Raw genomic sequence first — 22,525 nt, forward strand, 5'->3', positions numbered from 1 at the left:
ATTTTAAAATTTTGGAATAAAATGTCGGAATATTTTAATTTTTTTAAAGATAAAAAAGGAAAAAATAGATAATGTTTAAAATAACAATTAATTATTAAAGTTCCACTTACGCTAAAAAAAACTCTTTTAAAGTAATTTTTAAGGACTTGTTTGTCAACACGTTAACTATACTTTTAATCGCATTCAACATTGGATGCCTGAATCTAACACGGTCCAATTTGGTTTCCTGCTCCCCAAACAAGAGGAGGAAAATAGTAGAAAATTACGGAAGATGTTTCCGGGAGGTTTCGATGGAAAACCCACGCTTGGCCTAAGGTCCCATATCTTTTAATGCAGTCAGAAAATGCCTTAGAAAATAAAACCCTAGTTGACAGAGTCCCTTGACAATATACAAAGACTCTGGATGGTCAATTGTTGACGGTGACATTCAAGAAATGTGAAACCTCTTAACTAGCTCCACATATTTTTTTGGACCAAAATACCCCCAGCAGATGATATAATTCTGTCAAATTCAGAAATATTCTTATGTTATATTTTTTTGGCATAATAAGATCACGTTTGAAATTATTTTTACTCCAAGCATTTTTAATGAAAGTATTTTCTTTTAAAGTGTTTTTTTTTTAGAATTATTTCTCAATTGTTTATTTAGAAAACATTATGTAAATTTTTAGATTTTTAAAACTGTTTTCTAAATTTTGTTAAATATCGATTTTTTTTTTTCAAAAACATTTTTTAAAACTTAAAAGTGTGTTTAAAAGTGATTATATGAGGTGCTTTTAGTCTTTTTTCCACTTGAAAATTTTATTTTCTAAGTATTAAAAATATTAGAAATACTTTCTAAAATCCAAAAAGTATCCTAAAGACATTTTTTAAATTACTATCAAATGATTCTATCCTACAATGCTTATAATAAAAACCTTTTTTCTGAAAATGTTTTCTTCTATATCATTTCTATGAAAAATGATTTTATGAAAATTTGAAAAAGTGGTTCTAAAAGTGTTTTTGATAATATATCGCATAAGTATAAAAATTCTTTTTATATTAATAAATTATTGAAAATGACATGTATTACAAAAGGAAAATATTATAATAAAGAAAAAAACTTTTACAAAAATATATAAACATTTATATTGTTAAAAAGCTAAAAAAAATATTAATTTTATGATCATAAGAAATTTTTTAAAAATATTTACAAAAAAATGAAGTATTTTTTTAATTAAATAAACATTTTGGGGTATTTTAAAAATATTTGAAGTATTTTTTTTAATAAACACCTTTCAAATGCTTCTCTAAAAAAAAAAAAAAAAATACTTCAAGTGTTTTTCTAATTTTTTTTAATTTCAAAATATTGTCAAACACCTATTTCTTTATTTTAAAAACGATTTTAAGTGTTTTTAAGGATAAAATTACTTTTAAGAAGCACCGTCAAACCAATATAAGTTAATAATATTAATCAATTTATTGTTTTTTTTTACTATAATAATTGAATTTTTATAGCATGAAAAAAATATAAGATATTTCTTTGAAATAGTAAATCCACAAAATTGATATAAATATTACTATCTATTAATTTTTGAGGCTTGTAGCAATGTTGGCCATGCAACATATGAATAAAGTGGAACATATCACCCCACCATTGGGGACAAAAACTTTTGGCGACCAAAAGGGACTTTCTCTTTTTTCTCTTTTATTTTTAATTTTTAATTTTTAAAATATTTATTTATTTATTTATTTATTTTTTATGTGGCTTATTATTATTATTAATCACATTATGATTTTAATAAAAAATTAGAATTTTTTTTGAAGATGGTAGGTCAATAGGTATCATTGAACCAAGATAATAGCTTAGGCACATATGATCTCTCGAGGTAAAAGTATTATAAATTATTGTTAAATAAAGTTTTTCGTATATGTACGGTCCATGCGGTCCACGTATTAAATTAAATAATTATTTTATTTGTACTATTAGATCGTTGCATTCAAGTAATTTATTCTCTACTGTTGACCATGTGCTCGGTCTTATTTAAATATTTAAATATGGTTTTGATAATTCTTTTTGAAAATAGTATTCAATTATTTGTAACGATAGGATTTAATTTAAAATTTTAATAATGAAATACGGTTTTTATAGATTTAAAATCCGTTTGGTAGAAATTTTAGGAAGTGGTTTTATTTTTTAGGTATTTGAAAATTTAAATTATGGTAGCATTTATTTATTTTTTGTTAAATATAAAAAGCTGAAATATTTGAATTTTTCAATTTAACTAAAAGTAACTCGTTGATATCAAACAACATAATTAAACTAAATTTATTAATAATAAGTTTATTTTAGTTATATTAATTGATATTAATGAGTACTTTAATTGATTAGAAAAAGTCAAATATTTCAATAAAAAAACAAACACTACCTATATTTCATTCTCAAAAAATTTTTAAAAAATAAAATAGAGATGAAAAGTAAAAGAAAAAAAAAATTAAAAATAATAAATTATTTTTATATACTTTTTTTAAAGCCGTTGAACTTATTCTTCTTTATTGTATTAAGATTAAATAATTTCAAATTACATAAATTTTTAATTAATTTTAATTATTTTGATTTTATTTGATATTTTTCATAGTGAAACAAAAATATGAGAAAACTGTTTTCCTTCTCATATGTATTTTTTTTTTCTTAGTACTTTTTGATAATTAAATATAGTCTAGGAAAGAAAAAAAATGCATAAGAAAATATTTTCTTTTATATTTTGTTTCATCATGAAAAATATAAAATAAAATAAAATATATTTAAAATTTATATGTATTTAAATTATTTAATATTTCATAAATAAGTAAAATAAGTTTGAAGAAATATGAAAAAATAATTTATTGAGTTTAAACCTATTTTTTATTTTTTATCATTTTTTTCTCTATATTTTTTTCCTTTGTATTTTCCCTTAAATTTTTCAAAAATCAAACAGAACCTTAAAGTATATTTAACAGTAATTTTAGAAAATGTTTCCACTATTTCTAATACTTTAAAAAAAATTACTTTTTTTTTTATATTAAAAAGTGAGAAATATTTTTTAAAATTACTACTAAATGAGACCAAAACATGTCCAATTTTATTTTAAAAAATAACTACAAGTTCAGTAGAAATGGATTTTGTAAGGAAAAGGAAAATTTTGCTTTTTGGGAAATGAGAGGGACATTTCTCCTAACAGAAAGAGGTGTGAAATTGAAATTACATATGATGGAAACTTGGAAACTTTATTGAGAGAGAAGTAAAAGCAGTAAATTGTAGATGAAGCAACTCAATTTCTATTTTTCTATCCGTTACATACATGGGAGGAAAAGCTTTTTCCTTGGAAAACATTTTCCGTGACTTGAATGCCAAGGATTCAACTTTCCATGTTGGTACGAACATTCCGTTAATATTTTTTTATTTTTATTTTATCTGTTTAATTTAAAAATTAAATAGAAAATAATTTTGAAATTGTTTTTTTTGGGAAAAAGAAGGCGACTCAAAAGTCGGTCCACCGCCATCATTACATATTTTTAACCAAAAAGACAAGAATGGTATTCCAAAAAAAAAAAAAAAGGTAAAAAACTAGACCCCAGTTCTTTTTTAGTTAAAGAAATACAGCTGTAATTATGTAATTTGGAAGGGGTATTGTTGGAATTGCAGGTACTCCCGTCCGCTGCCAACGGCGGCGACAGGCGTCAAAGCCTCTGTCATACCCGAGCTTTCTCTCTCTAGAAACTCCACTTTCTCCCTGGAAAGCAATGGTCTAAAATTCTAAAAATTGACCCCTTTGAAAATTTGATTTTATTATTTATTTTTATTTTCGTATTTTAACGAGGTGTACAAGTGAAAGGAGCGTGCTCCGAAAAGTATACCCACTCACACCGAAGATAAACACCGAAAGGGATACACTCACGATCCTCCTCTCTTCTCTCTCCTCTCTCCTCTCTTCCCTCTCTCTCTCTCTCTCTCTCTCTCACTGTACTGCGATTTTTCTCTCTCTTCTCTTCATCTCTTCTGCAACCCAAAACGACAGAGGCTCCGCTGTCAAGATTCTTCTCTTTCTTTCTTTCTGTCTCTCTCCTCTCTCCTCCACTTTTCTCACCCCTTATCTCTCCCTAATTCCTGAAATTTTCCCGAGAAACAAACACCCTGGTTCACATGGTTTTAGTGGTTGAGATGCTTTTTTCAGTGCTTTGATTGTTGGGTTTTTTTGGGTTGTTTGCGGGTTTTGGTTTCATGGGGTGTACGACTTCTAAGATTGATGATCTCCCGGCGGTGGCGCTTTGCCGAGAGAGATGTGCTTGCTTGGATGACGCGATACAGCAAAGGTACACTTTTGCGGCGTATCATGTGGCGTATATGAAGAGCTTGCAGATGATTGGAGGGTCGTTGCAGGAATTTTTTGACCTGGATCTTGATGGGTCAGCAGCGTCGCCGGTGCTGCCGCTGCCGGTTCAGAAAAAAGGAGATCATGAGGTTCAGAGGGAAATCAAACTTAAGGCTGAGCCCTCGGGCTTGTCGCCGGCGGCGGCTGCGTTGAACGACCGTTCGAATTCTAATTCCGGGTCGCATCTTAACTTTCACTCGGATTCGGACGACGAAGACGGTAGCATGGAATCCCTCCACCATTCCGAACACTATTCGCCTCGTCATGGCTATCAGGACCATCTCGGTTACGATGAGGAAGCCCTAAGTTCATTTCCGAGAGGGTTCATGAATGTGAACATGAATTACATGAAAAATCAGGCCACACAGTCGGTGACGTACCAGCACCGGCCGGCGAGTCCCGAGAAGATGCACATGGGCGAAGCTTCGTACTACTCATATGCCTATCCGAACAATAATCCTAGTTCTTACCCCTACGGTTATGGTGGTGGAAATTACGGCTACTATGGCCAGCAGCCGCAGCAGCCGTATGGGGCTTCATCGCCCGCTATGGCAACGGGGGCGTCATCTTCGAAACCGCCTCCACCACCGCCATCACCGCCTAGCAGCTCGGCTTGGGACTTCTTTAACCCTTTCGAGAGTTATGATAATAAATACTATCCTCCATATACCCCTAGTAGAGACTCGAAAGATTTGAGAGAGGAGGAGGGTATTCCTGATTTGGAAGATGAGGATTATCAGCATGAAGTTGTGAAGGAAATTCACGGAAATCAGAAGTTTGTGGATGGCGATGGAGGTGGTGGCAATTACGCAAAGATGATGGAGAATCAGAGCGAGAAGGTGGATAATATGGATGCCCATTATCAGAGACAGAGTGTTTCAGCGGATAACGACAGAGTGGAGTATGAGGTGCATATGTTGGAGAAGAAGGTGGTTGATAGTGAGGAGAAGGCCGGAGATCGGGGTAATGTGGCTGCATTCAAAGCTCGTGGCGGGCCTCGGGGTATGTACGAGGTGGTGAGGGAAATTCAGGTTCAGTTTGTGAGAGCTTCAGAGTGTGGAAATGAGCTTGCCAAAATGCTGGAGGTGGGAAAGCACCCATACCACCCAAAAAATCAAGGTAAAATTTTTCCCACAAAGCTTCTGATATTCCACGTCTTTCTCTCCTTTCGAGTTCTTATTTCTCTTTGTTTTTATTATTTGTTAGATTGCTTCATCTGTGATAATTTCATGGCTAAGTGAGTGAAGCATTTGATTGTAGTTATATGGATCTGGGTTCACTTGAATGTAATCGAAAATGTTCAATAACTGGATCATCATGCCCCTGATTTTCAATTTTATGGTTCTTTGAAAGCAGTTTCTTCGAAGATGTTGCATGCCATTTCTCCTTCGGTAGCCGCTTTAGTATCCTCACAGCCTGCTACTTCCAAAAATGCCGAGTCCTCGGCTTCCGCTGAGAAGGCTGATCCTATGGAGTTGGAATTTAATGGAGGTGCCGGGATGAGATCAGGAAATCTCTCTTCTACCTTACAAAAGCTGCATCTTTGGGAGAAGAAACTCTATGATGAAGTCAAGGTATGCTTTTTCTTTTTCCCCCTTTTCTTTTTCATCTCCTTTTTTTTCTTCTAATTTTTCTGCATAATCAATCTTGGGTTAGACTTTAATTTATGTAGTTTTGGATTTTTAGTTCAAATGGAAATTTTCTTTAGCTGAACTATATGGTACATGTCTACATCATCCTATATACACCCACTTCTCTATTTCTGGAATCATGTGGTGGTGACAATTAACTGCAATCTTGTTTCATGATTTCTCCTTTATCATCCACCATTATGTTAGGATGCTTATCCTTGTCAGCAGTTGGCGTGTTTGGACATTTGTTCCCCTGTCAGATGTGTCAGAAACCATTTTGGACATTTGTAAATAAGTGCACGTCTTTCTAATCAAAACAAAACATGTGGAGTAGAATGCTCTTGTATTTTGAATTTTATTTTGTTGAAGAGGGAAAAAAAAAAAAAACCGGCGCCTGCAAATTTGCTATGTGGCTGATATGTTATAACTTGATTATCAAAGACAATTCATAATTATCCTTTCCACATGAGCACGCTGAAACAAGCTAGAATTCTGTGTCCTTGCATGTTCCCATTTGGTGCATTCTCATGCACTTGACATATATATAAATGTATCCTTATTTCGAGATTTTGTGGAGTTGCTTTATCTGGCAGCATATTCTGTTTTCTGGCACAAATTGTGTCCATTCTAATGTTTAATGTCTCCATTGGTCATAATTCTTATGTAGACGAGCTTTCTTATGGATTCCATATCATTGACATGCATTCTATATATTGGACAGAAGAATGTAGACAATTTCTTGAAACTCATGGCCATGGAGGGATGTGAAGGCAACTATTTGTTTTCACACTTCACCCATCAATCTTGCTTTCCAGAAATCGTTCCAGTTTTCCATCTTAAAGCTTGCTTGTCCCTTTTAGAGCAAAGAGCAATTATTTGACTTAAAAAACAAAAAAAAAAAAAAAAGGAAAAAAAGAGGGGAGGGGGAGTCTTATTCGACCATTTGGGATTGGGTGCAGTATAATTTTTCAATTTTCTTCCTTAGTGCTATATTTTTTATTCAATATTTCTGCCATAAGATTGACAAATTTCAATGTTTTCGTTAATTATAGTTTAACAAAATGTTCTAACGTTTTATTTCTTTTGGTATATTTATGAAACCAAGAAAGTTGATTGTATTGGAACTTGTAGAACATTTAGTGGTGATCTGATATTATATCTTTTGGCAATGTGTGGGTGCAGGGATTGTGTTGTATTTGCTGCATGTGTATATATGTGCACCTTAAAATATAGCTACTCAAACCACAGATAGATAACTGCCACCAGAACATTAGATAATCATCATGGTATTGGCTAAGATCTGTGGAATTAAGGTGCATGAACAGAGTGGTGACTGTTGACTAGATCACAGGAAAGTAGACGTGAGGAAGTATTTGCTAATGCGATCAAATTCCATATTTTAATTTGTAAGGTCATTAATCACTTAGTCAAAGCTAAGGCACTAGAGGATGTCCAATAGGAAAGAAACCATTCTTTAAAAGCAAGTCTCGATATTTTCATTTTCAGAATTTGCTCAACCCATCACTATTTTGTTTTGGTTTTTTTTTTTCTTTTTTCCTCCCTGTCCTTTGGCAAAATTCTTCTATTTCTGTCCAAAGCAAGAGATTAAGGGCCACATATATTTTGAACTTGTGGAAACTCTCTCCAATAGCAAAGCTAAAAGAATAATTTAAAGGATCTAACTCCAAAGAGATATGGTTATAGATACTCTTCCTTTTTTTCCCTTGCCCCTCTGAAATGATGAAGCCATGAAAGAAATATGCATCGTGTTTATGTTGTGGCTTGGCTTCAACTCATGATACCAATCAAGGGACTTCTTTTTGTTTTCTATTATAATTGTGAGTGCACACATGCATGTGTTTCTGGAAGGGCTTTTTTTGGAGGCATTTCATTTTTAACTGGTCCTGCCATTGCTTATTAGTCTTCCGACTGGTCTCTTTATCTGCACACCTTCTATACTTTCATGGATAGGAATCATAATCTACCAACCATCTTATGTTGGCATATGTATCTATGTTATTAGTTCTTATCAATTCAAATATCATCACATAATATTCTCACATGGATAAAATGGCACTCGGTGATTCCCATCTATTCGATTCTAAGTATGGATTTAGATAAGTAAGAAACATTGATTCTGCCTCGGTTTTCTTCACTTAATTTCCTGTCTTTTTCTTTATAAAAGATCTCGTATCCTTCCTTTACTTCGACCGACCCTTTTGTTCCCTAAAGTTATATCTTGTGAATCCCTGTTTATAGGCTCCCTATGGGGAACAACCATGTATGTTCTTTTTCAGGTTGAGGAAAAGATGAGAGTAGCCCATGAGAGGAAGAGTCGGAAGTTGAAGCGTCTGGATGAAAGGGGTGCTGAGGCTCACAAAGTTGATTCGACCAGAAGTATGATCAGGAGTCTTTCCACAAAAATAAGAATTTCCATTCAGGTTGTTGAAAAGATTTCTCTAAAGATAAATAAATTAAGAGATGATGAGTTGTGGCCACAACTAAATGAATTAATTCAAGGGTACGTGACTTTTATGAATTCTTTTGTAGTTTTTTGTAGTTCTATTTGTCTATCTGCAGCTATTGTTTGTAATAACTCTTGTTTTTACAGACTTATTTTAAATCTGGTTGAGGTTCTACAGTTGTTAAACATCACGATCAAAGCTACTGACTTATAATACTGTAGAGTTGGATGAATTTGAATAAATAAATATTTATGAAGTTAATCCAATTGAAAATTATGATACAGTGACTGCATGGAATTTTCAACTTTTATGTTAGTTGTTAATTGCTGAAGTATTGTCTCTGTAGTTCGCCATGGCAAAGATAACTAATTTTTCATGTTTTAATTGTAGTTCTGCATAGCTCTTTATGGTTGATGTTTATTCTTTGCATTGTCTTGTTGGTTGCTAATATGAAATTTATTTACATCAGCCTAACCAGGATGTGGAAATCTATGCTTGAATGTCACCGTAGTCAGTGTCAAGCAATCCGAGAAGCTAGAAATTTAGATGTCATTTCATCTCACAAGCTTAGTGACGCCCATCTTGATGCTACATTGCGGCTTGAACGTGATCTTCTTCACTGGACTTCAATGTTCTCTAGTTGGATTGCTGCCCAGAAGGGTTATGTCAGAGCCTTAAATAATTGGCTCGTAAAATGTCTTCTATATGAGCCAGAAGAAACAGCAGATGGAATAGCTCCCTTCTCTCCTGGGAGGGTGGGTGCACCTCCTGCATTTGTAATTTGCAATCAGTGGTCACAAGCTATGGATAGGATTTCTGAGAAAGAAGTTGTGGACTCTATTCGTGTTTTTGCCAAGAGTATTTTTCAGCTTTGGGAACGGGGTAGACTAGAAATGCGCCAGAGGGCGGTGGTTGATAAGGATTTAGAGCGGAAAGTTAAGGACTTGGATAGGGAGGACCAGAAGATTCAGAAGGAGATTCAAGCCTTGGACAAAAAGATGGTTCCGATTGCAGGGCACAGTGACGGCCTCGCATTAGCTGGACATCTTGTGTACCAAAGTGAAACCAGCAGTAATAATAGTATACATGCGAATTTGCAACATATTTTTGAATCCATGGAGAGGTTCACAGCTAACTCCTTGAGAGCCTATGAGGAGCTTTTGCAACGAATTGAAGAAGATAAGCTTGCTGAGGCATGAGAGTTTTTAATAGTGTCAAGTGAAATGAAATCGTATCCATTGCTTTCATGTTGGTAATTTTGGTTCATTATCTATGGCATATGGTCCTTCCTGCAAGACTATCTGAAGCTCAACTTGAGGAGCACACTGCCCCTTTGGGAAAGACAGGTGTGAGGAAAATTTTGGCTGATTCATGTGAGCAGCAGTTTGTTTTGGTGGCTCAGATTCCTGGAGAATATCATTGGTCCCAACTCCAATGGAATTCCATTTTGAGCTACAACCACTGCCATTGAGTTATTGTCTCCAAAGGAAGAAAGGTCAAGATACCAAACAAGAAGTATTGATGCAAAGCCAATTAGGTTTCAATTTGGTTTCCCTTGATCGAAAATGATGATTCCAAAGCTGTTGCTGGGTTAAGTGGAGGGTGATGTTTACCAAATTTGTCGTTGCCCATTGGTTTCATTACTGAGCTAGTCTTGCAGCTGTGTAAAATGAGAACGAAGACGCATAAGTGGAACTCCCATTTTAAGCATACTATTTCCCATTTGGGTTTGGGAAAACAGCTTTCCATGGAAAGATCAATAGCACAGGCAGCTGGGTCAGGCAGAGATGGTCCTTGGAGGAAGCAGATTTCACTCAAAACAGTTTTGCACCAAGATGAATTCTAGGGTTATGGGCAATTTAGCACGACGCAAGTCGTGGAAATGCCCATATATCATATGCTGTAATTATAAAAATAAATTTTGCTTTATTTTAATGATCACTTTAGATTAAGTTATTGTACAGAAGATCTTGACATTGGAGCATTTTGAAAGCACTTGATTAGAGTGGTTTGGACGCAATGATTCTTTTATTTAATTAATAAGCTTTTGTCGAAGATGAATCTTGTCCCATGAGCTCCTGGTCTGTGGTCTATATACAGGATGGCTAAGCTCATCAAGGGCCATCTCCCCAACCCAGAATGCAGCAGCACAGAGACCGGTCTCTGCTAGGAAACAACAGCAGAGCAGTGAAGAAGCAAAGATGGCGAACCATGAAGTAAGTTTTGATAATGGTGTTTTCTATCACTGTCTTGCAGTGTCATAGCTGATTAGGACAATAGTTTCTGGGAGACGGTTTTCTGTAGTTTGGCCATGCAGATGCACGACTGATGTGATGATAAACACTGATTACTGGCTTTGAAAACAATGGATTAAGCTTGACAAAGCAGTTGCTGGATATGGTATAATTTCATAGGTATTGGTGGGTAGAAGAACTATTATAGAAATGATTGGCATAGTTGAAAATCTATCTATATTATAAATCAGATCAGATCCCACTACAAACAAATATACTTTGTCCTGATTAGCCTGTGGTGGTCCTCCCTCCTCCTATGAAATGACAAAGTGTCTTCACGGAGTCATTGATTATCTGGTTGATATCACTGTAGAAAATAATACACGCTGCAGTTTGTCCTTTTGAATACATGGGCTTAGAAAATGTTAGTAGGCCACAGCTCTTTGAAGTCTGCGCCTCTTTGATTCCTTCCTCCGTTTGCTCGTTCACACTCGACACCCTCAAATTCCAAGTTGAGGTGTGCTTGAAACAGAGCTAAGGTTTCCCAATTCTGTTTTAGTAAGGAAATTCGTAGGTACTGATTTGGTATTATACCTAACTTTGGACTCGGGCGATATTATTAAATTATGAAAAAATGAGACTTAAGTATAAACAATGAGACTATGATAGGACGGAAAGAAATATGATTCATTTGTCTCGAGTATGATTGGTAGAGGCAAATATGATTCATTTGTCTCGAGTACGATTGGTAGAGGCACATGGTCTCGGGTTTGATTTCATGAAAAAGATAAATTATCTATTTAAATATTTATACCAAGTGTACACTTGTGATTGGGTGACACTTTTTTAATATGTGGTGCCATGGAAAAACCCTTGTTGGTGATTCACTTGTTTATGCATTTTTGCATTAGGACCTTTTGTGCTTGGCATTGTGCCAAATGGGAGACTTTCACCCTTTTGTAAAGAATATATGCCTTTCAATCAATCTCCATTTAATACTCATTAAAAATATATTTATGCCCTCAACACATCTATTGTATATCCTTATTTGGCAGATTTCCATTCCTAAGGGATGCTTATTCTTATTTATATTATATATTTTTTTTCAATTTCTCATCAAATAAATATCGAAATTTTCATCACTTAAAATAGTGCCGATTGATGGAAGCCACACATATATGCATTAGTACAATTATTGATAGCATTATATTCAAATATCCAACCTGTTGGGTCTGACTTTTTTTATTAGTGTTGAACCATTACACGTAATTTGAAAAACCTTTTATTTTTTATTTTAACTAAAAGAAAAGAAAACAAAGTCGGAAAATTTAAAAGATCATATTAGTATCGTAAAAGTGTTATTTAACATGATTTTTTTTTAATAAGTGAAAACATTTTTTTTTTATAAAAGACAATATTTTTAAGTCATAAATTCTTTAGATGAAATTAGTCCAACAAACATGGGAGTTCTTGAACTTAAAAAATAGTTTTGGACTTATTGAAAGTCAATCCAAATGGGCCTTAATCTAACTTAAACACATGAGGGAAGTGAAAAAATGTTACTAAACCAAGCTGCAAAGAATGTTCTAGAAAAAAAAAAAAAGACCCATATTAAAAGTTAGATGGTAGTTATTGGTAGAGATTTGTGAGTGGACAAAAGTGTAGAAAGTGTATATTGAGGGGGGGCATCCAGCTAGGAATGGACAGACCAACAAGTAATGCCCCCACAAAACAGAGGACTTTTCAATTCATACACCCCCAGATTAGGTAGGTAAAGTGTCCCTGATATGAAGGGCCAAAACCCAATTGAAAAATAGGTCAGTTTTGATCTTTACATTTGGGTAACCTCCCCAAGGACCCATGAACAAGATATGATTTGGCTGCTCTTCTTTTGGGTGTGGGTTCTGTAAATTTAGGTACCCACTTGACTTTCACCATGTCCTGCCCCCAAAGGACTTAGCCCTCTCACCACGCACCACCACCACCACACTTAGGATCCACCACCTTAGCTGTCTCACACTCTCATTCATTCACCCACACAAACACATTTACGCAATAGACTTCCCTACAACACCTTTTTGTTCCTTGTTTTTAAAAACAATTTATTTTTTATTTTTTAAATTGGGAAATGAAAGTACTCCTATGCAAAATATAAAAATTCTTTAAAATTATGATTTTTAAAATTTATTTAAAATATTGAGGTATTAATTTTTTTAATTTAAAATATAAGAAAATTTAATATAATTTAATCTAATTTTTTATTTTTATTTTCTCAAATTTGTTATAAAGCTTTTTAGAACTTCAATAAAGATTGAAACTGGTAGTAAAGTATTATATATATAAGAAAGAGTCATATTATGTAGAAATAATTTGAGATGTTTCCTAAAATGGACTTGAAATATTTTAGTATTGTAATTTTAGGTTAATTTTAAATTTTATTATTTTATTTAAGTATAAAAATGAAAAATTAATTTTGAGGTGGTTGTTAAACTCTACACAAATTATAGGAATTCTATTAAAAAAGAGAAATTAAGGATTTGTTTAGTAACTGTTTTTAAAAAATAGTTTTTTGTTCTTCAAAATAAAAAATTTAAAAAACATGTTTGATAATTAAAAACTATTTTTTATTTTTTATTTTAAAAAATAGAAAATATGGTATTTTTGGAGAAAATATTTTAATTGTTTTATATTATTTTTATTTGTTTTTTGAGGTTAGTTTAAAAAATAATTATATAAACTTCTAAAATGATTAAAAATAAAATAATAGGTATAAAAATCATTTTCAAACCATATTTAAAAATATTAAAAGTTGCTTAAAAACATTTTAGATTTTAAACAGTTTTTTATTCTATAAAACATCAAATAATAGTTTTAAAAAAATATTCTTAAAAATTATTTTTTAAAACTATTTTCGAAAATAGTTACCAAGTCTTTAAAGATTTTATTTGAAAATTATTTTAAAAAATAGTTTTTGAAAATAAATTTTAAAAACTAATTTATAATATTTAAAATAATAAAAATTGTTCGAGAATCTAAAATATTTTAAACTATTTTTTATGTTTTAAAAAATAATTTTTATATATAATATTTTATTTGTAATCGGTCAATGTATTTCAATAATTATTTTATAATACTGAGATGACAAATGAAAATAAATGAAAAATATTTTTTGATAATAGTATAAAACTATTTTTTATTTTTTAGTTGATAAGCGTGTCGTGTCTCTTCTAATCCTTAAATTTTAAAGAAAAATTAGAATATTTTCAAATATAATTCAAAAAATTTCAAAGTGTTTTCAAGAATATTTAGCATTGACTTTTTGATTTTAAACATTACCTATATTTAAAAGAATAAATTGAGTTTATATTTATAGGGAAAAAAAAATCAAATTTAGTGGGAATTAAAGAGCAAGAAAAAAATCACAGATGTGTAATGTGGAAAGGCGCTACGAACACATGAGAAATGAAGATAAAGTGTTGTGGATGTTTTTCAAAGGCAATTTGGTGATGAAAACGCTGTTGGAAAAGTAAAAGTGGAGAAAGCAACTGAAGAAGAAGTAGAAGACGACACCGAAGAAGAAGCACAAAAAGGAAGGATAACTGGGTCGAGCTCATTTCAACTCGTTAGCTCACTCACTGAGTCATCATGGGCTGCTGTGAATCGTCGTTCCTTACAGAGACACACCCAGAAAAAGATGACCAGCATCACCACAACAACAGCCACAATACCCAGAACCCACCCTTCAGCCCTCCCTCCCCTGCCGGCGGTGCCGACGGGGCTGCCGCTGGGGGAGTCCCATCCTTCTCCGAGTTCTCCTTCTCGGACCTTAAGGCAGCTACTAATAACTTCAGCTCTGACTCCATCGTCTCCGAGAGCGGCGAGAAGGCCCCCAATATCGTCTACAAGGGTCGCCTCCAGAACCGTCGGTGGATCGCCGTGAAGAAATTTACGAAGATGGCGTGGCCGGACCCGAAGCAGTTCGCTGTAACTCTCTTTTGTGTGCTCTCGTTTTGTTCTTCTTTTGATTTCTGTGTGTGGGTGTGTTTAATTTTGTGGGTTTTGCTGTTTTTGGAAGTGACTTTCTGCTATGGCTGTCATTTCTTATTCTTATCGATAGCTGTTTGTGTATTGTGTTTTTGATTTTGTGGGTTTTTCTGTGTTGGGATGCGACTCTTTTCTGTGTGTATTGGTGTGTTTAGTTTTGTGGGTTTTTCTGTTCTGTAATCGAACATGCTTCTTTGGTTCTCATTTCTTCTTCTTTTGATTGCTGTATGTGGGTGTGTGTTTAATTTTGATGGGTTTTTGCTATTTTAGGATGTAGCTCTCTTTCCCTCTCATTCTTATTCTTTTGATTGCTGTATATGCGGGTGTGTTTAATTTTATGGGTTCTGCTCTTTTAGGATGTACCATCTTCATTGACTCTCATTTCTTGTTCTTTTGATTGCTTTCAGTAGGCGTGCGTTTAATTTTGTGGGATTTTCTGTTTTAGGATGTGAATCTCTTCTTTGGGCATCGTTTTTGTTCTTTTGATTCAGGCTTGCTCGTCCTTTTGTTTTTTGCTGATTTGTACTTGGTATACTACGTGTATACCCTTTCTCTAGCCTTTTGGCTCTTAATGAATTTTCTTTACCTATCAAAAAAAAAAAATTGTTCCGTGTGTATTTGTGTGTTTGATTTTGTGGGTTTTCACTGTTTTAGGAGGAGGCTTGGGGTGTTGGGAGGTTGCGGCATCAGAGACTTGCCAATCTGATTGGTTATTGCTGTGATGGTGATGAGAGGTTGCTTGTTGCTGAGTACATGCCAAATGATACTCTTGCTAAGCATTTATTCCACTGTATGTTTTCATTTGGAATTTGAATTTTGTATGTTACACTCTAATCGATGCCTTTGTGCTGGTTCTTAGTTTGTTTTATTCATTTGACCTCTGTGCTAACTTTTGAGATGTGTTTTTATTAGAGTCTGGAAATTTGTATCCAAATGGCTGGCAATATTTAACTAAGGCATGAGATAATTTTTTAGTTAGTGTTAATGGCCTATTTGGGATTCAGCTTCCTTGAGGCAAGCTATGATAGTGATCTTAAGGGATGGTGAGGATATGGGAAAAGGCTGGTAATGTAGCTGGATTTGTGTCCTCAAGTTGTGTACGTGAGCATGCAGCTTCATTTGGTGGTGGTGATGATTCTGTAATGATTGATTAAATTTGTCTGTGTCTAAGAATTGGATGAATCTATTATATGTATTAGGGACTAAGTCCAATTGATGTCTATTTTGGTACTGACTAAGTCCAATTGATGTCTATTTTGGAACTTTAATTGGTATAGAATACATGGTTGTAGATTGTTTACTTTTTCCATTTCTCTGTTTTTTCCATTCTGGCTTTCTTTTGGTTTACTTTTTGCCCTGTTTATCAAATTTTTGTATTTGAGTTTTATTAATTTGATATATTGTACTCTATTCTGGTTTCAAGTTGAAATTAGGAAGTTGGATTACTGTTTGTTTTAGATTAAACTCAGGTCTTTCTTCTTTCTTGACAGGGGAAAATCAAACCATTGAATGGGCCATGCGTTTGAGAGTAGCCCTTTTCATTGCTGAAGCCTTGGATTTTTGTAGTACTGAAAGCCGTTCATTGTACCACGATCTGAATGCATATAGGGTTCTCTTTGATGAGGTGCTATAATGGATTCTTTTCTCAAAATTTTAGAGTTTATTATCTACTGTTATACATAGTTTGATGTTTAGCTAGGTAATAATCTAATATTTTGATTGGACTTTGTAGGATGGTGACCCACGGCTTTCATGTTTTGGCTTGATGAAAAATAGTAGAGATGGGAAAAGTTATAGCACAAATCTTGCCTACACACCGCCGGAATATCTAAGAAATGGTACTTCTCTAATCTGAATGATATCTATTTGTTTGTCAAATGTCATTTAAGTTTTCCGCTACTTCATAAAATGTTGTGAAACTGGTCTGGCTCTCCTTATACTCACTTTCCTAATTTGTTGTTCTACTTGGTGTGCATCTTTAACCTTTGCCCCCATTCAGAATTTTGTACATTTTTAAAACTTAAAATCAGTTCTTGATTGGTAATTGAAACAAACTGGTGAAGAACTGGATTACTCTTGCATGATAATGTGTTATTTTGTATTTGAAATATACAAGCTACAATTTGAATTATTGCCAAATGACATGTTTGTTTTGAAAAGTTTGCTAGTATCTTTGTATTACAGCATTCTATCCCATGTAACTTTTGCAGTTTCTGTTTTACTATGAATGCAAATGGTATCATATCCCTGTTAACAAACCAGAGGAGATGCAGACAGAAATTTCCACCTTCCATTGTTTGACTTTGTGCCATAGTGGTCGATCTTTGGGGAATCTTAAAGAGGGAAAGAAGACTCTTCACATAAAATTATTTATTAGGAACAAAGAGGTTTCTAGTGGAAGTAAACATGCGGATTTGCCTCTGTAACTGATACTTGTTTAAAGGATAACAAACATGGTTCCAAATATTTAACTTGAAATCATATTACAAGATTTGAAGAGTGCTGAGTGGTAATCATTGGTAGAACAACTGATATTATGGAAATCAAATTGTGAGTGATTGTGTTGTTTTGCCAGTGGCTGGGCATACAATTTATATTCATCACTGGTTATGACTGAAATAATTTCTCACCTTAGTAGTGGGTTCCTAAGTGTATTTGTGTTTGATACGCACTTGATAAAATTAATTATTGTTAATGAAATAATAGAACACCGAGGAGATGGAAATCTTTAAGGCCTTGACAAAAAAATTGGATTCAGGGTTTTAACTCTACAATGAAATATCAAAATTGCTATTTGATATCTATTGTGGGAGAAGAAGTGGATATCTTTAGCTAATTTGATCCTTGGGCTGCTCTTTAAAATAGTTATATGGATCTGCTAATCTTTGTGTGGGCTCTTGCAAACAATGACCTCTTGTTCTAGAAAAAAAATATTTTTGGGAACCCTACTTTGGACAACAAATTTTGAGTTCAAGTTTGTATTGAAATCATAATTGGAATTTTAATTCGCTTGTTAGTACCAGTTTTGATGAGTTTAGTTCTGAACTTCCAGTTCTTTGGAAGAGACAATGCAAATAAGGTTGCAAAACATGTCTCCTTTTGAGTAGCATGAAATGGCAATACCACATGGCGTGGCATTCACATATTTAAATTAAGTTCCTTTTGTTTTCACAGATTGATTAGGAAAAGATGTGGCAACTGTTTTACAGTGCATGATAACTAGGTGCTTATCTGTCATTTATTTTAGTAAGGACTATTATTTCCTTGTTTTGGATCGCATGATCAATCTTTCTGTATCTTTTGGACTTGTACTTTCTGTAATTGCTATAATCTGTATATTGTAGGAAGGGTCACCCCTGAAAGTGTTATTTACAGCTTTGGTACTGTCCTTTTGGATCTGCTAAGTGGAAAGCATATCCCGCCAAGTCATGTGAGTCAATTATACTTGTGATGAACTTATATGCTTAGTTAATATTACAGATAGCTTCATTTTTGTTTGACAATCTGGAAACCATGATCTTGTGGTTGCAGTTGTGTAAATTGACCCTCAGTTTAGTCTGAAGTAACTAAATCAAAACAGGAGACTGTTGGAAAAGGGATTAATTTTCCTTTGATTCTTCACACAGTCTCCTACACCCCTTTGAGCTTAAACTGTTCATATCTTTCTCATCATTCTCAACTTATAAAAGACCACCTACTGTGAACAACTGCCCTGTTTTCTTCAACAATATGCTTCCTTGCCCTCTCTTTAATTAGTGCTATTTATGGAACTATTTGATGTCATACAACATGGATCAGGATTGGCATCTTTTCTTCTTATAGAAACACCATGCTTCACTTTTCCAGTTTTTTTCCTAATTCTGCCTCGAACATTTCTTGCATGATTCAAAACCAAAACAGTTCATTTGAATTCCATCATGTGGATTTTTATGGATATATAAAGATTCAGAAATAAATATTGCTGTGGTCGCTTGAGTTTCAGGTGGTGTAGGTGTTCTGTATGGATATGTATAGGTGTCTCAGAAATTTTAGGGGACTAGGCTAAACCTTGACATAATAAATGGAAAAAAAATAAAAACTAAAAATCAATTAGAAATCAATCAAAAGCAAAAATATCTTTGTTAAGAACTCCCTTTCTTTTCTCTTTTATTTCATTTTTTCCTTTTTATCTAAAATATTCTTATACAAGTTCACTTCTAACAAACTCTCTTTTTTCAATGAAACTCTATTAAGCCATTGAAAATAAAAAAATAAATCAAACAAGCTAACTAGGAGTATCGGACAAGGATCCCACACCCAGACTCGTGGCCTGTTGTATCAACACAGGTATGCTGGGTGAAGTTGGAGAGTCCAGATATTGTTGGCTGTTGTCTTATTGGATTCTAATTACAGATGCATTTATCATTTTATGTGATGATCTACGTAGATGAATCAACCATAATATTGTGTAGGGAATGAACTGTATAAGAGTCTCATTCTACCATAGGTAATAGGATTATGATTTCTACTTCGAAGATAAATCAATAGGCTTCAACATGCATGCTGAAAGATCCATTGTTATTTTTTGTACATCAGATGGAGGAGGCTTGGACAGTGATGATGGAATAACAAATGTTCAAGCATGATCCATGTGAAAGCAGGATAGAACCTGCAGTATTAATTTATTCTCTGTGCTTGTTTTCAGGCTCTTGATTTGATAAGGGACAAAAATATCATCCTTCTGATGGACTCACATTTGGAGGGAAACTTCTCTACAGAAGAAGCAACAACTGTTGTTGGTCTTGCCTCTCAATGTTTGCAATATGAACCTAGAGAGCGGCCTAATACAAAGGACCTTGTTGCAACACTTGCCCCACTGAAAACCAAACCTGATGTAAGGAACCTGTGCTTGTCTTTGACTATTTGCATTTATAAATCCTCAATCTATGCTTCCTTGTTTTATCCTTGTGCTCAATTAATTATAAAAATATTTCCAGACATTTTTTTCCTTGTTTCACATGATTTTGATAAGATGGCTGCAAGTGCAAAATCTGTTCTTCCTGGATATGATTTTGTTCTCCTATTTACTTTTTATTCCCCTATTAACTTTTTGATCAATGATCTAATTTTTGGTCCAACAAAAATCTGCTTTACACTTAGCCGCCTTTCTTTTAAAATCCTGATCATAATCTTTGTGGTGTTACAGGTTCCATCTTACGTCATGCTTGGGATTCCAAAGCATGAGGATGCTCCACCAACCCCACAGCACCCTCTATCACCAATGGGTGAGGCCTGTTCACGACTGGACCTCACAGCAATCCATCAGATCTTGGTTATGACACACTACAGAGATGATGAAGGAACCAATGAGGTAATTGAGTTGTTGATGAAGGTTTTTTTTGGCATCTCTATACTCTTACATCCAATGGGGAGTGGTTTATCTTGGTGTTGTATTGGTTCAGTTGTCCTTCCAAGAATGGACCCAACAGATGAGAGATATGCTGGAAGCAAGGAAGCGTGGGGACTTTGCATTCCGTGACAAGGATTTTAAAACAGCCATTGATTGTTATTCTCAGGTATGATTTCTATCTCTTCCAATGCAAAGTATGATGCTGTGCAAATGCTAAGGTGTATCTCCATAGGTTACACTATTAGGTAGGACATTTTTGGGAGGTTTCCTCATCTTTTCTCTGAAGGTTTTATGAAGTCAGTAAGTCATAAAAGGCAAAAGGGGTAAAAAAGGGATGAACACTCAGTATTGCTTAAAAGGATCCCAAGCCGCCCCAGTTGCTTTCCTTAATCGGCTTCTGTTTTGGCTATGTATTCCAACATTAAAAGAATCCAAAACCCCATCAATTTGTGTAAAAAATATAGGCAGAGAATTGATTTATTCAGAGCTAATCATACAGTTGATGCTTAAATTACTGTGCATATGATATAATGTTTTTTTGGTTATGTCCAACACTCCCAAATTTGCTCGTCATTCATCTCCATGTGTGCATGCGCCCATTTTGATTTAGAGATCTCTTGAATTGGGCAAAGGAAGTAGCTGTGTCATGATATTCTCTTTGTGGTCCTTTTGGCTTTGTTTCTGGAGCAGTTTGTAGATGTGGGAACCATGGTGTCCCCAACTGTTTATGCACGGCGCAGTCTATGCTATCTGCTGTGTGACCAACCAGATGCTGCCCTTAGAGATGCAATGCAAGCCCAATGCGTCTACCCAGACTGGCCTACGGCCTTCTACATGCAATCAGTGGCTCTTGCCAAATTGGACATGCACAAGGATGCTGCTGACATGCTAAATGAAGCTGCTGGACTTGAAGAGAAGAGGCAAAAAGGTGGGAGAGGATCATGAAAAGAAACCCAATAATCAGAATAAATTGATTAACCACCATCATGATTCTTCATGTCACAACAAGTTTGTGTACAATCTGGGTTGGGAATTGAACTTGCCCATCAATTGAAAATGTATTATAGAGAAACCTTGTTCTCATTGCATTTAATATCTGTGTGTTTCACTGTTTTGAATTAAAAATCTCGGCCTCAACCTGTAAAAAATACATGTGAGTCATTTGTCATAAGTCATCACAACTGTGTCTTCTACCTTCTTCTACGTGTATAATATCAAGTTCATCTATATTATCAACACCTATAGTTGTTTTAAAGAATTTGATTAGGAGAGTAGTGGGCACAGGCTTCAGCATCTGCAGAAAAACCCAGAGAGGCACCTATTAACCTCTGCAAGGAGAAAAATGTGGTGACTATCAACAATTTTCATAATATCGAATGGGTACCTACTGAAAACTGCAATCAATCAGGTTTTATTACATGTTCATTTAGGTTCCTTTCCCTTGTAGCCATTGTTTTATACCTAGATTTCATTCAAAGAAGAATTTGAACACAGCATCCAAGAGGTGCCTACCAAAAAGTGCAACCAATCAAGGCATATCATATGTGTGTTTGATGCTATTAAGGATACTGTGACGATAATGAAGAGGTAACTACCAAAAAGTGCAACCAATCAACATTCAAAGAAGAATTTGACCACAGCACCGAAGAGGTACCTACCAAAAAGTGCAACCAATCAAGGCATGTCATATTTATATTTGATACTATTAAGGATACTGTGACGATAATGAAGAGGTACCTATCAATATCAATATCACCTGTGCATTTAGATATTATTGTTTTGTAACCATTGCTTTATACTTTGGTTTTGTTCAAAGATATCATGTTTTATTAAAAATATTATCTTAAGCTATGGATATCCTATCTTATCATATCTAGTCAACAACAGTATATAGCCTTAAATCACATTTGAATAGTTGTATAAAATACAATCTATTTTTTTGTATTAAAATTAATCTTTACAATTTTTAAAATGTGGGATTCAATTTTTTTCAAAGTGAGAATGGTTGGATGTGGTGACATGAAATTTCATGCTAACCTTTTCTCTGCTGCCCTGTGGAGAAGAAGACATTTGGTTTCTGAGAGTAGAACTGCAGAATGTATGGCTACCCCCATTGAGCCTGTAGGGAGATTTGCTCTTTGTTGTGGGGTTTTTCAGCAGCTTGATGAGAATGTGGCTACAAGGAAGAAAAGGAGCAGGGAATTTTCTGGGAACTTGTGACTAGTGGCAGCAGGTGACCTTGCAAAATGATGAGTTATCATGGCTTGACTTCTGATACAGAATTAGATCCCCCATTGTGATCATCTCCCCTTTATGTAAAAGCTAAGTATACAATGTTTAGCTCCCTGTATGGTAATGAAATCTTAGGCGG

The 22,525-nt window shown here is 34.2% G+C and overlaps 2 protein-coding genes across 2 annotated transcripts; both read left to right on the top strand.

Annotated features, from left to right (window-relative positions):
• The first annotated feature begins 3,924 nt into the window (after positions 1–3,924).
• LOC117911074 (protein ALTERED PHOSPHATE STARVATION RESPONSE 1) lies at positions 3,925–10,542 on the top strand. The gene is made up of 4 exons (XM_034825252.1): positions 3,925–5,510; positions 5,748–5,965; positions 8,320–8,543; positions 8,957–10,542. Exons 1-4 carry the CDS (start codon positions 4,241–4,243, stop codon positions 9,684–9,686), a joined length of 2,442 nt encoding a protein of 813 aa, XP_034681143.1. The 5' UTR covers positions 3,925–4,240; the 3' UTR covers positions 9,687–10,542.
• Positions 10,543–14,180: 3,638 nt separating this feature from the next.
• On the top strand, positions 14,181–21,381 carry LOC117911394 (serine/threonine-protein kinase BSK1). The gene is made up of 9 exons (XM_034825750.1): positions 14,181–14,705; positions 15,420–15,555; positions 16,256–16,389; positions 16,498–16,603; positions 18,110–18,195; positions 19,450–19,638; positions 19,951–20,115; positions 20,207–20,320; positions 20,845–21,381. The coding sequence occupies exons 1-9, from the start codon at positions 14,367–14,369 to the stop codon at positions 21,097–21,099; spliced, it is 1,524 nt and encodes a 507-aa protein (XP_034681641.1). The 5' UTR covers positions 14,181–14,366; the 3' UTR covers positions 21,100–21,381.
• The last annotated feature ends 1,144 nt before the right edge of the window (positions 21,382–22,525 follow it).

This window comes from Vitis riparia, chromosome 3 (genome assembly GCF_004353265.1).
Source record: "Vitis riparia cultivar Riparia Gloire de Montpellier isolate 1030 chromosome 3, EGFV_Vit.rip_1.0, whole genome shotgun sequence".
Lineage (NCBI taxonomy): Eukaryota > Viridiplantae > Streptophyta > Magnoliopsida > Vitales > Vitaceae > Vitis > Vitis riparia.

What these genes read in the sequence shown, in the direction of transcription:
- LOC117911074 (XM_034825252.1), top strand. Translation starts at nt 4,241, where the DNA reads ATGGGGTGTACGACTTCTAAGATTGATGATCTCCCGGCGGTGGCGCTT. An exon ending in AACTCTATGATGAAGTCAAG is followed by an intron (nt 5,966 to 8,319) that starts GTATGCTTTTTC and finishes GTTCTTTTTCAG; the next exon opens with GTTGAGGAAAAGATGAGAGT. An exon ending in CTAAATGAATTAATTCAAGG is followed by an intron (nt 8,544 to 8,956) that starts GTACGTGACTTT and finishes TATTTACATCAG; the next exon opens with CCTAACCAGGATGTGGAAAT.
- LOC117911394 (XM_034825750.1), top strand. Translation starts at nt 14,367, where the DNA reads ATGGGCTGCTGTGAATCGTCGTTCCTTACAGAGACACACCCAGAAAAA. An exon ending in CGGACCCGAAGCAGTTCGCT is followed by an intron (nt 14,706 to 15,419) that starts GTAACTCTCTTT and finishes TCACTGTTTTAG; the next exon opens with GAGGAGGCTTGGGGTGTTGG. An exon ending in TGCTAAGCATTTATTCCACT is followed by an intron (nt 15,556 to 16,255) that starts GTATGTTTTCAT and finishes CTTTCTTGACAG; the next exon opens with GGGAAAATCAAACCATTGAA.